Source organism: Ictalurus furcatus, chromosome 24 (genome assembly GCF_023375685.1).
Source record: "Ictalurus furcatus strain D&B chromosome 24, Billie_1.0, whole genome shotgun sequence".
Lineage (NCBI taxonomy): Eukaryota > Metazoa > Chordata > Actinopteri > Siluriformes > Ictaluridae > Ictalurus > Ictalurus furcatus.
Window position 1 is genome coordinate 12,913,189 of NC_071278.1, and position 13,307 is coordinate 12,926,495.

General features: G+C 39.9%; 1 protein-coding gene across 2 annotated transcripts; it reads left to right on the forward strand.

The window, feature by feature from the left end:
- The first annotated feature begins 2,602 nt into the window (after nucleotides 1-2,602).
- Nucleotides 2,603-12,915, forward strand: gpr146 (G protein-coupled receptor 146). 2 transcript variants are annotated; one of them, XM_053613171.1, is made up of 2 exons: nucleotides 2,603-3,188; nucleotides 11,490-12,915. In XM_053613171.1, exon 2 carries the CDS (start codon nucleotides 11,532-11,534, stop codon nucleotides 12,519-12,521), a length of 990 nt encoding a protein of 329 aa, XP_053469146.1. In that variant the 5' UTR covers nucleotides 2,603-3,188; nucleotides 11,490-11,531; the 3' UTR covers nucleotides 12,522-12,915. The 2 variants fall into 2 exon arrangements, with proteins under 2 accessions (XP_053469146.1, XP_053469147.1); XM_053613172.1 differs by having other exon boundaries at nucleotides 2,603-3,184.
- The last annotated feature ends 392 nt before the right edge of the window (nucleotides 12,916-13,307 follow it).

Below are 13,307 nucleotides of genomic sequence, written 5' to 3' on the forward strand. Positions count from 1 at the left end.
CGTTTTGAGAATGGATAGCAGAACGAGGTCCCATGAATGGTAGTTATGATGTAACTACAAACCCTGGATCATCACATTGAAAATAAATAAATAAATAAATAAATAAATAAATTGGTGTTATGTCAAAGCGTACTTAATTCTGTATCATCCCCTTTCTTACCAGCCATACTGCATTCTTGTTTTTCTTCTTTGATGGAGAAAAGTGTTATTAATTCTTTCATAAAAATAAAAAATGACATATAAGCCAGAATGCATCAGAAGATCAATCTGCTTTTTACTTGCTGTGTGTACGGTACCTGGAACCAGATATTTGATTTCACTATTCTCAAACTTAAGGAAGCTCAGACCTTTGACATATTTAAACTCAAGACATATTTTTTTTAAACTAGCATTTGCTTGCTGATGTTTATTATTATTGTTTATTATTATCTTATTGTTTATTATTATTACTACTACTACTATTATTATTTATTCATTTATTATTTATTTATTTATTTATTTATTTATTTATTTTTGTAAACATTTCCTGTATATTGTTTATTTTGTGTACAGCACCTTGAGAAGCTGTTTTTAAAGGCGCTCTATAAAATAAAGTTGTTTATTATTATTATTATTATTATTATTATTATTATTATTATTATTACTGTGAAACTGTATCGGATCCAGGCATCATTCAGAAACGCTGAAACAATTTGAGAGTATCCAATGAGGTGTCATAGGCATTAACCTTCAAATCACTTGAAAGTGTTACTGTAAATTAATGTAACCTTCAATTCTCAATATTTACTTACTTTCTACATAAAAAATAATAACAAAACAAATTTAAAAATGGCTGTTTTTTATTTACTTATTTATTTTTACTTGAGTTATTGTCTTCAGCATTACATATAAGAACTAAATGTTTTGAACATTAGAAGATTATTATTATTATTATTATTATTATTATTATTATTATTATTATTTCAGCTATACTGTTGTAGCCTTTTTTACTCATGGTAAACCCATTTACTTTTTAATATTTGATATTTAAACAGAACCAAAATTTACACATTGTGGAATTTTAAGTAAAAAAAAAAAAAAAGAAAGAAAACCTCAATAATCTGGATATGTGTATAAATAATTTATGAAAGAGTTCAATAGACATTACAATAATTGCAGTGAAAAGTAGCCCATAATGCTCTGTTGTTAATGATGAAGCAATACATAGAAGAGTTTTGTTAAGCAATTTAAAGGTGCAAATGTTAATATTTTAATTTTTTACTAGTACAAATAATGTGGAAAGTTATGTAGAAATTATTAAAAAAAGATAATAGCGTAAGCTTTGTCTCAGAACAATTTTATAGACATTATGGTCATTTTATAGACACGCCCTATTTCATTTTATAGAGTTGTAACTTGGCTTCAAAGTGATGTTATGATAGTCTTTGCTAATGCAAATTAATCAGTATCACACAAGCAAGAGTGCAGTTATACTGAATATCAGCACGAGCCTGTAGGGCGAGTGTGATATCGCTTTTATACAACAGTTTTACAAACAAGAAATTAATATCGATTAAGCGACCTTTCGGACACAATATGGTCAAATGTTCTGTTATAATGTTCTATATAAAAATTGTGTCTCTTCTTCCTTTCCATCTTCATATGATGAGCGTTCATATACTAAGTCAAAAGTTATATTCTTGAGTACTGTGAAGTATCGGTTGCCATGCCCACTGATGACGTCACTAACACTACTGTAGTAACGGTTTCGAACTAGAAAGTGGAATTTTACATGGTGAACACAGACGAGAGGAGTGATACGCACATGCTGCGTCCCAATTTGCCTACTTATACTATGCACTAAAGGTATATAGAAAATACATGCAGTACGTTTGAGTGTGTAGCAAAGGAGTACGCAAGCACTGGGACACGTCATGAAATGAAAGAGTGGCCGGCTGTGGCTCAGGTGGTAGAGCGTACTACAGAAATTCCCTCAATTTCTTTTTATTTATATTTATGTTTAACGTTGAAGGTCTTCCACTTAAATACCGAAGATGCATCACCGACATTACACTCGTCCGCCATGCTTGCAGGTTGCATTCGGCATCACAAAAACTCCTCTTCCTTCGCGCAAGAAGTCGTGGGTAACATTAGCTGAAAAAGTGTTCACGGATCCCCACTTGAGAAATCTACCAGAAACAGTAGACCATCCGGGAACCTCTGGGATACTCGTTTCAACGTTCAGGACACACTAATTCGATAGTAGGCGAATTGGGACGCAGTTACAGGAAATATTGGCACTCTTAGAACACTGGTGGACCAATCAGATTAGTGGGCCAGTATATAACTGATGTATAACTAGCTGAACCACTGTGAGGTTGTGGTGGGGCGGAGCTTTTTTTTTACAAATGGGCGGGGTCAGTTAATAATTTTTTTTTTTCAATCATTAAATCAAATCTTATTCAGCTTCATCGTTGGAGACCTGATTTTGCATAAATCTGACCTAATGCATCTTTAAATAAAGAATATCTCTATCTATCTATCTATCTATCTATATATATATATATATATATATATATATATATGTGTGTGTGTGTGTGTGTGTGTGTGTAAAAAAATAATAATAATGAAAAAATAGAAAAGAAAAAGAATTCCCATCACTTTAGTGTAAAGAGCAGGAGCAGGAGAAGGGTGTTTACGTTCAGTCTGGAGTTTTTTTAATCCTTATCGCCCCGCCTCCTTTTCTCCTCTCGTCCAATGAGCGTGCGTCATCCCTGTCGGGCCTCAGAGCTGTGAGTGCGTGCCTGAGACGGAGAGAGAGAGAGAGAGAGAGAGCGGTGGGGGAGGGTCACGTGTGTACACACCGTAGAGTTCAGCACGAGTAAAGTCTCCAGCGTCCTCCCCTGTTACTTTTTTTTTTTTTTTAGAGAGAGAGAGAGAGAGAGAGAGAGAGAGAACAAGCTCGGTGCGGGACGAAAAACAAAAAACGAAACTCCACCATATGTGACGTTATTTACGGGAACTATAACACCTTAACGGACATCCTTGTGCCTGGGTTCGGATTTGTTTGTTTTTACGTGAAGTTGTGGAACAGCAGGTTTCATAATATGGGAGAAGTTGTGTGAAGAGTGTAGAAGAGGAGAGAGAAATGTCAGTGGAAGTTAAGCAGGACCCGATGCCTCCATAGGTGCAAGAAACCAGTCCTGTTAGTGAGTATCCTCTGGTTAAGTGTGTGTGTGTGTGTGTGTGTGTGTGTGTGTGTGTTTTGTTTTTAACGCTATTAAGTTTCACAGCTCGTATAAATGTAGGAGTTTAATCACCACACAACAACATTTAATTCATGTTTGAGGCAGTTGTATGTAGAGGTTCAGTTTTGGTGTGTGTGTGTGTGTGTGTGTGGTAAGGGGACTCTCAGTGTCATGTGAGCCATTGAACATAAACATTTCCAGCTAAAAGAAGCCCTAAGTAGTTTAGAGTAGACATTGTTTTTATCGCTTCATCTAGGCATGGATTAGTTTTATTCTCCTGACAGGAAGCCACCGTGTTTATAAGCGTGTATATAGATAATGAAATACAAACCCAACAGCACAGTTTAAACTTATTATATCTTCTTAACAGCCTCCATTGGGCCAAGGCTTAGTGGAGTGATTTACATCAGGTTCATTACTGCCTAGCAAGAAGACAGCAGAAGCTTAGGATGTGGAGTGTGTGTGTGTGTGTGTGTGTGTGTGAGCGAGAGAGAGAGAGATCCATGTTGCATCTAACTAACAGATTAATCAAACTAAGAAACAAAACAATAATCTTAATTTTTGACATGAGTATTAACACAGATGTTTGTAGTAAAGAATTAGTTCATTTTTATCGTAATTGTTTTCTCCACATTTTCACCTCGTTTCAAGAGTCCAAAAATCACGTTTGGGGTTTGGTGCACCTTTTCATTTCCTGTTATAGTTTTGAGTCCAGTCACCTGCCAGGTCCTCGTCTACACATCTCTGTGCTGAAGTCAGAATTTAAAATCTAAAAAAGATGCACATATTATTTGGATATGTTTGAGACATTTGTACTGGAAAAATACGCTGAGGATTTTTTTAACAGCCAACCATTTCTGTCCGACTACCGTCGGGTTTTTTCTCGTAAATGGATGTGCTTGTGAGTCCCCGACGTTCACAAGACTAAAACTCTGAAGCAAATGTTATTTTGAAGTTATTTTAGCCATGAAAAAATTGAAGAGATATTCTTAATACTGTGCCAAGAGGGGAAAAAAAATCTAAGTTTACTCAAAATCACTTTGTTGCTTCAGGGGTTGTTATTATCAACCTAAAAGTAATGTGGGCAAAAAATGTAAGCAATTTTATTCAAGAATAGTTTAGATTGTGCAGCACTTAGGGAACTGCTATTACAAATAGCAGAGCATCTCTATTCCTCCTTATTCACTGATTGGTACACAGATGCTGTACCATATGGCTCCGTGTTGTGCACCTGAAGCACTACAAGTCTAGGAAGTAAAAGCGGAGAAACATTGTCAGATAGCTGAGTGAAATTTAAAGGAACCCAAAAATCTGCTGATTTATGTCTAATTATTCTAATATGTCTAATAATTGTGTCCAATTATTTCACCTGTTGTATGGGATTAGATATGTGCCAAAAGTATTGAACGTAACCTTTCAAGAAACAAACAAATGTACAGTATGAGAGAAGAAAAACACTCTGAAACAGAAAACAGTGAACTCAGTGGCAAGAATTTAACATGGTCTTCAAATAAACAACATTCTTTGTTAACAGTTTTCCAAGCTTCCTTTCCACTAATTATGGTTTATGAACGTGCTGACAGAGTTTTCGTTTACGTTCGCGATTCTGGCGCAAACCTCTTGTGTGGGTGGAGCTTAACAGCAATTTACTCTTATCGGCTAGTGAGATTTAGATCGACAGCGCGAGTGTCCAGCTGAGGAGGAGGACAATGACGACGCTCCGTGCCGCTCCTGAGAGCTCATGTTGAGAAAATAATAGTAGTCGTATGAGATTACCCAAACCTCAAATATGAATTATGAACTAATATACTGACTAAGTAAGTAAGTCGTTTTCATTACAACATTACAAATGCTATAACTATACAGAGGGCCGCATCCAGAACCTTCTCCAAAATTCACGCCACTGAAGTCTCTACTTTCAGGTCAGGGAGCTGTCCATCCAAATCTCACTAGCCAAAGAGAGTAAATTGCTGTTAAGACCCGCCCACACAAGAGGCTTGTGCCAGAGTGGCGAACGTAAACTTGCACAGCATAAACGAAATCTTTGAAAGCGTAAACGAAAAGTCAGGCAGTGCATTCATGAAGCATGATTAGAAAACGAAGCTTAAAAAAAGAACTGTTTATTTGAAGACCATGTTACATTTTTCACCGTTTTCATTTTCAGAGTGTTTTTTTTTTCTTTCTCATTGTATGTTTTTGTTAGTTTCTTGAAAATTTAGTTTCAATATTTTTGGCACAGATTTAATTCCATACCGTTGCTGGTTTCTGTTCAAGTTTGGGTGGACATAAGACTCTTCTGGCACCTTAATCTGATTACAGATTTATAGTAAATGAACGAAATTCAGAGGAGTCTGTTACAGCCTGGGCCATATCGCACTTCAAAACTAAGTTGGTATTTTATTTACAGTCAAGATTCCAAGAACCGATTGGATCATCAGTGGTCAGTGTGATGCAAATGTTTGATGGAGGGAAATTGTGAAAAACAATCAATCAAACACGCAGACATACAAAGGAAAGGCAAACCAAGAAAAAATAATCAGGATGAAGGCGTCACAGCAAAACCACCTAGATAATCACCAACTTCCAAAACAAAAGAGAGCAAACCAGGAGCAGGCCTAGCCTTTATAGCCTTTCCTGTAATGTCAACCAATCAGTCTTCAGGGGCGGGACATAACAGGCCGGTCGGTATGTAGGTAGTTATTCACAAACATCCGCTTGGAAAATGTAGTTACAGTAATGTAAGAATTAATAAATGTGCATATTTTTCTTTATAAAATTGGTCAAAGAACCGTGATCTCAATTTCTTAGACAAAAAAAATATCTGATTGCAGTTTGATCAGGTTTACTTTAGGTTGAAGTTTCTTCCTGTTGTGTGAAACTTCCATTCGATTTGTAACAAGCAGCTCTGCCAAAATGAATTTTCATTATATTATATAACAAAAGTATGTCTCCTAATACTGTACTTAAGAAATCAGTTTCTAGCAGGCTCTTATTCTTACCAATCTAAAATGGCATTTGATTGGATAGTAGTGTGTATAACAGTGTTATACTGTGTTATTTAGTGAACATACTGTATGAAGGGAATAAAAAGCTATTGCTGTGAGAAATATTCCTCCATGCAGATGAGTTGGAAATAGTTGGTATATTTCCATGTGAAGAAGTAGAAATGAGGTTCATTTTAGTGGGGAAAAATGTGGGTCAATGATTAGAAACATTAAAGCTTAATGTTAAATTACGATATTACCTCGTGTTAATTTGTTTTGCTTTGTTTTTTTTTGGAATAGTGTAAATCTAAATCTACTGCTAATGTTTACTCTAGTAACGATTAAAACGTATTGCTACAGAACTAAAACTAAAGCGTATGCTTTAATTGTCAATTAGCTAGCCAGTCATGTCAGCAGTGAGTGAGTGAGCTAGCAAGCTAGTTGCCTAGTTAGCTAGAAAAACTGTGAATCAGAGATGGAAACAACACAAAATGGCTGACCGAAAGTCTTCTACAGAACAGATTGAGTCCATAAGGTGAAAATATGTATGTACATCAGAACTTCAGTCATTTTTTTTGTTTTTGCATTAGAAATATGAAAATAATGATGAAATTATGCCTAGTAGACCTAGGGAGGATTGTTCTATTTGTTTATTTCATTCCTAATTGTGATTGTGAATGCACTCAGAAGCCTCAGTTTAATAGACATAGGCGGATCACAAAGATCAGTGTTAAATTGTGGAGTGAGCATCACATTGAATACTCTCTCTCTCTCTCTCTCTCTCTCTCTCCCAGTTAGGACGATCTTAACGCTTAAGGAAATTAAGCTGTAGTCTAATCATACGTCCAGACAGTGTAACCGCTATTCTTGCTTATTATTTATCCAGGTTCGTTTTTGAAGCGTTTCCTAACTCTGTTGCATATATCGTACCACTCTGTCGCTCTCTATTTACTCTGCACATCCGAAGCTTATCTGAAGTGCAATCACGTGACCACGCTGTACATTCCAGTGGGGATCTGACGAGACGTGGAACTGCCTTATCGCTCACCTCCCATCATACTCACTCAGCGTCACTCCCTCAGCACTGTAGACTGTTCTCCGTAGGAGCGTGCCGAGATGAGTTTCCCCCCATCAGGGGTTGCAGCTAATGACGCAGGGCAGCGTTACCGCAGTTGTACTCTGGAATCTGGCTCTTTAATCGTGCTCCCTCATGTGAGCCAGTGGCTCTGGAATGCTTCTCAGAGTGATGTGTTTGTAACTCTTCAGAAATCATCCAGAAAAGATGCAGTGAAGCGGGAAACAAGAGGGGCTGGTTCACGTGTGGTATAGAATGTTATAGCTGTAACGTGTAATGTAGCGTTAAAATTACCGCTGCGTTCATGGCACCGTGTTCGTGCTAATTTGCACGTTGTAATAACGTCATTTCCCACCTCGGCACGCTCGGCATGCAATGTGAAAAAAAGAACGCGAATATGGATGCGTTGATGATTACCTTATCAAAACAGTGATTAGTATGGCCAGTGTTATGTAAGCCAATACTGCTGTCAGCTAATTTAAATGTGGAGAAGGGGAATGTTACACTGTTTACGGCCTTCAGCAGCCGTGTTGATTTGACGTCACTTCGTAAACGGGGAAGGAACTGCTAGTTGAGAAGACTACCCCAAGTTGAAGAGTTAAAATTTCAAGTTGAGGGGGTGTGACTTTTACCAGTTGTAGGCGGGGAATCACAAGTTGCAACTTTGTCTCAACCGCAGCATCACTTTCTTGGAAACGCTTGGAAAGATATTGCTACGTTCGACTAGGGGTCGTAACTTGTAATTCACAGCCTCCGACTAGGAAAAAGCAAAGAAAACACCCTGGCAACTTGAAATTCCTACTCAGGAACGCAAGTCTTCTTGACTACAAGTCAGTCCCTCCAGGATTTTACAAGCACAGAAATGAACACAAAATCAATCGAACACAAAATCAATCAAACACAGTATTCGGAGGAGCTCACAACTTTTCAGATTTTCCGCAGATCCGGGCCGTCACGCATCACGTGACGTCATCACGATGCGCGTTCAGCTGAAGCCCTCTTCGATTCACGTGCGTCGAACACGAGTACAGCTAAAAGGTCTCGTTTACCAACAAACATCACTGTGAAAGACAATTTCGTGCAGTTGTGATTTCACCAGTTCGAGTAGTTTTCCACAAAAAACTCTCCAAATTGCATCGCAAAGTTTAAAAAAAAAAAGCCACAGCGGAATTTAGCATTTTTGATCGCAAGATTCACAAAAAAACTCCACGAAATCCTGTAAGGGCTGACAAGTTCCACCGAGTTCAACGAGTGACGTCAAACCGACATTGTTGCAAAAACACTAAACACAGTAGCACTTCAGACTTCCCAATTCATATGTAAACAAGAGTCAGTGTTTACACCTGTGCTCTGGCCTGGAGGCAGCATGGTTAGACTCTTGCCCAGGTAATCCTACACTCGTCTTCCAGAAACAGCAGAACTGGCAGCAACAACAGCGTCACAAGAACGCAGCGTCACTGAGGATCGTTTATTACAAACACAGGATATATATCTCAGTTAGACCACCATGTGAGAGCAGTCTAAAAAAAAAAAGTTGTTGGCACTGTTTCTGTGCATACACGCTTCAAGGTGCGAGGAGCGAGAGGATTATATCCTGAGGGCAGGCGGAGACAGTGTATTAGCTGTGTTATGCTGTGTGGTGTTTGTCATGAGGCCAGAAACTTCTCAGAGCTGCAGTTGAGTTATGCAATACAAAAGAAGAACGTTTAGAACAGAGTCTGTTCTGGTGCCTTAAACAGCCCATAAACAAATGCTTACTTACATACCATACATTTGCATCTTTCTATACTCTTTGTTTACACCAAGTGGTTAGGTTAACAATTTAAAAAAAAAAAAAAGAAAAGGGTTTTAACAGTCAAATCCGAGCGTGTGCTCCTGCTACAGGTTGAATCTTTCTCTCTGCTCAAATTTGTGACAAAATAAGGGGTATTTGTTCCTCTATTACATAATCCTTTAAAAATATGCCTTAGTTTTATCAAACTATTTTACAGCACTATGGTTATTGCTGCATTCAACTAAAGTTTGTAACTCACAATTTTTTGACCTCCGATTAGGACAGTGCTTCTACTCTGAATCCCTACTCGGTAACTCGGGACGGTCTACTCAACCCCGAGTTCAGCAAGGGACGTCAAATCAACATGAAAAAAAAGTACTAGCTTTAGATCAAGCAACATACAGGCATATTCATTTGGTAAATCTACAGTATAACACTGACCATAGAGTTCACTGTTTTGAGGAGGGAAATATACATCGCCCATCACAGTTAGCAAACCTGCAGAAAAGGACTAACATAAGTCGAGGGCGGACATTAGGGCGAGAGGGCGAATTGTAATTGGATTTCATAGATGATTGCACACGTGACCCAATGCTGATGGGCGATAATTGCCCGCGCTTGCAAGGAGGAAAAAGAACTAATAGCGTTTTTCCTGGAAAAGTGCTGCCTGGAGCACGATTTGTGTTGATGAAAAAAAAACTGCTCACGCCACAGCACATTGTAACTATAGCAACATGACCCTCCCACTGTAATCACAAAAAAAACCCACTTCTTATAGTGCTTTATAAAACCTGTTCTGAACACCTTGCAGCCAATTCACATAGAATTATCTTAAAAGCACAGATTAATATTAACCTGTAATATATTTCCTATTACTGTTATTAACCACGGATGTTCAGAGGGCTGGATTGCGACTGGGCGAATCATCAGGCTGCAGAACTCTTTCACCTCGTGTCTCATTGCAACGTTACCCCATTGGAAGGAAAATTCTAAGCACTATCCATACACCTTGGCTATTGAGAGATTATACAATTAGGAGAATATAATACTTCACTGAGGGTGCAAAATGCTGCCCTGATTGAGGGTGGAGTAATGCCACTTCGCTGTAACGCTAGGTCCGAGAGCCGCCGATTCTGCGGGTGATATTATCAATTGTTGTGATATTTTAATTGGGGAAATTATTGTTATAATTGTTTTAAGATATCTCCCCGCCCTAACGCTAGTGGTAGCTCAGTGGTTAAGGTGTTGGCTGACTCCTCAGAAGGTCATGAGTTCAAACCCCAGCACTGCCAAGCTGCCTTAACCTTCAACTGCTCAGATTTATGATTGAGACACATGTAAGTCGCTCTGGATAAGGGTGTCTGCCAAATGCCATAAATGTAATGTAATGTAAATGTTTCATTTTGATATAAACAGCTGAACGAGCGTCGTGATTACATCACATGGCGCGTCTCGGTCCGAATCTATGGAAAATCTGCTTTAATTTTGAAAAATTGTGAGCTCCTCAGAATATTCCGCAGTTTTCTTTGATTTTGCGTCAATTTCTGCGAAATCCTGGAGGGACTGAGTACAAATCGTGCAAATACTGATATATGTGACAATACACGACCTTATTCACTTCATTTGGCAGATGCTTTTAAATTCAAAGCAGTTACTCTGAGCGGTTGAGAGGACTGGTGGTAGTTTGTCAATGCTAAGATTTTAACTCTCAACCTTGGCATCAGGAGAACTTTAGCACTGAGCTACCATCATGATGTGTGATATATATACGAACAGACTGCAAGCTTGCAGGTTGTATCAGAGGTGAAGCAGAAGCCTAGTAACTATGTGGCCAGGCCAGTTCTGTGACCTTTTCATGAACGCTAACCTCTCAGACCCACTCACAACTCCCACTGTGACGCATCATATTTCACCCCATAAATCCGCCTAACCTTCTGCCAGGTTATGCAGAGAAAGAGAGGGAGTACAAGCCTGAAGCGTGCCATTCTTTAGCCAGGAGGTCTAGAACAACACACTTAAAGGTGATACAGCCAAGAGATGTCAGCAATGTGAGCACTCTTGCCAATGTCATTTTTATGGAAGCAAACATATCGTGATATGTGTTCTATACGATTCCTCTTCGTCTGCATGCTGAACAGCTCACTGCTGAAACTGATGTCTGGTGAACCACATTGTGTTGCGTTTGACCCGGTGGTTGCTGGTGTCTACACTGTTCACATAGTTTCACTTGCTATTTATTTTTTCCATTTGGCACTTGAAAAGTACCCGAGTTAAAACGTTCTCTGCAGCCCAGGATCGGGAAACGCCTGTCTCGTATCGACTGACGTTTTCACATCTAGCGTAAGAATGAAAGTATATTCTGCCACCATAAGAAATTTGTTCAAAGTCGATTTGATGACTTGTGTTTGTTTGTGGTTTCTCTCCTGCAGTCGATCCAGTGAGCCGGAGTGGAACGCAGAGGTGTCCTCGCCATGTGGAGCTGCATGGTTTATAATGAGACAGAAGGCAGCACGGACCTGGCTGTATGCTGGGACTTGGGCCTCGCTCTGTCCATCTTCTCCTTCTTTTACCTCATTGTGTGCTTCCCCGTGGGGCTGTGTTACAACGCCCTGTTGGTAGCAGTGAACCTCTCCAACAAGATGTCCATGACGATGCCGGATGTCTACTTTGTGAACATGGCTATCGCTGGGCTCGTGTTGAACCTGGTGGCTCCGGTCGTGCTCCTGGGCCCAGATTTCACGCAGTGGCCCGCGTGGGAGCATAACGATGAGGTGTACATCACCCTCCTCATCCTGTTCAACATCTCTTCCCTGGTTATCATGTACTCAACAGCATTGCTCAGCCTGGACTATTACATTGAGCGGGCACTGCCACGCACCTACATGTCTAGCGTTTACAACACCAAACACGTGTGCGGCTTTATTTGGGGTGGCGCTGTCCTTACTAGCTTCTCCTCGCTACTCTTCTACGTGTGCAACCATGTGTCAGCAAAGATCCTCGAGTGCTCCAAGATGCAGAACAAAGAGGCAGCCGACGCCATCATGACGCTCATCGGGTACGCCGTGCCAGCCGCCGCCGTTCTCTACGCCCTCTGCCTCATCCTGCGTATCCGCAAGGAGGCCACGCCCTTGGACCAGGACTCGGGAAGGATGGATCCTTCGATCCACCGGCTGCTGCTGGCGTGTGTGGGCGTGCAGTTCGTCCTCTGGACACCTTACTACACCACACTGCTGCTGCTGACGGTGGTTGACGTGCCCCGGATGCAAACCGCCGGCGTCTATGCCTTTCTGAGAGGCTTTTCGCAGCTGCTCGCCTTCTCCAGCAGCTTCGCCATGCCACTCATGTACAGGAAGATGAACAAAAACTTTGCCCACAAGCTCCAGCGGCTGTTGAAGAGGCTACATTGTGGCAAGCAGTCGTGTCCTCATGAACACACTGTCATACAGCAGGTGATCACGTGAGGATCTGGTGATCGGCGCTTTATGGCTCTTTATTGGCACTTGCTGCACAAACCACGGACCTCACAGAAACTGTGGAATCTGTCATGACGTGTAACTTTTTTATTTTCTTTTCTGTTTGTTGGCCAAGAATGGAGAAGGAAACCAATCCGATGAGCCCACTCTCTTGAAGGGAAACTTGAAATTAAATCTGGTAGCAGTCTGTTACAGGATCTTACATAGGCTTTTATTTTATGCTTTGTGACCAACTTGTACTCATTTAGCTGAAATGATTGATTGAGGCTTCTAATGTTACCCACAGTGCTTGGTTCTTGGAGCATTATCGTAACTCATAATGTTACAATAGTAGAAAACATAGTTAATTATAAATATCTCCGATTAATACAAGCCAGTGAACATTACATAGGATTAGGGTGTGGGTGTGTGTCTGTGTGTGTGTGTGTGTGAGTGCGCTCCTCACTTTGACACATTACTTTCTGCAGCTGAAACGGATCCATTAACTCTATATACTGAATAATATACACTGATTATAAAAAGTCTACACACCCCTGTTAAAATGGCAGGTTTTTGTGAAGGTAAACAGCGACACTAAGATAAATCATGTCAGATCTTTTCGCAAATAAAGTGGAAAAACAGAAAATCAGAAAATTTTTAAGGCAACTTGGGGGGGGGGTGATTAAACAGTTACCTGGTTGCATAAGTTTGCACAACGTTAAACTAATACTTTGTTTTTAACTAGCACCTTTTGATTTTATTACACCACTCAGAGTCTATCAGCGTGCCACATCT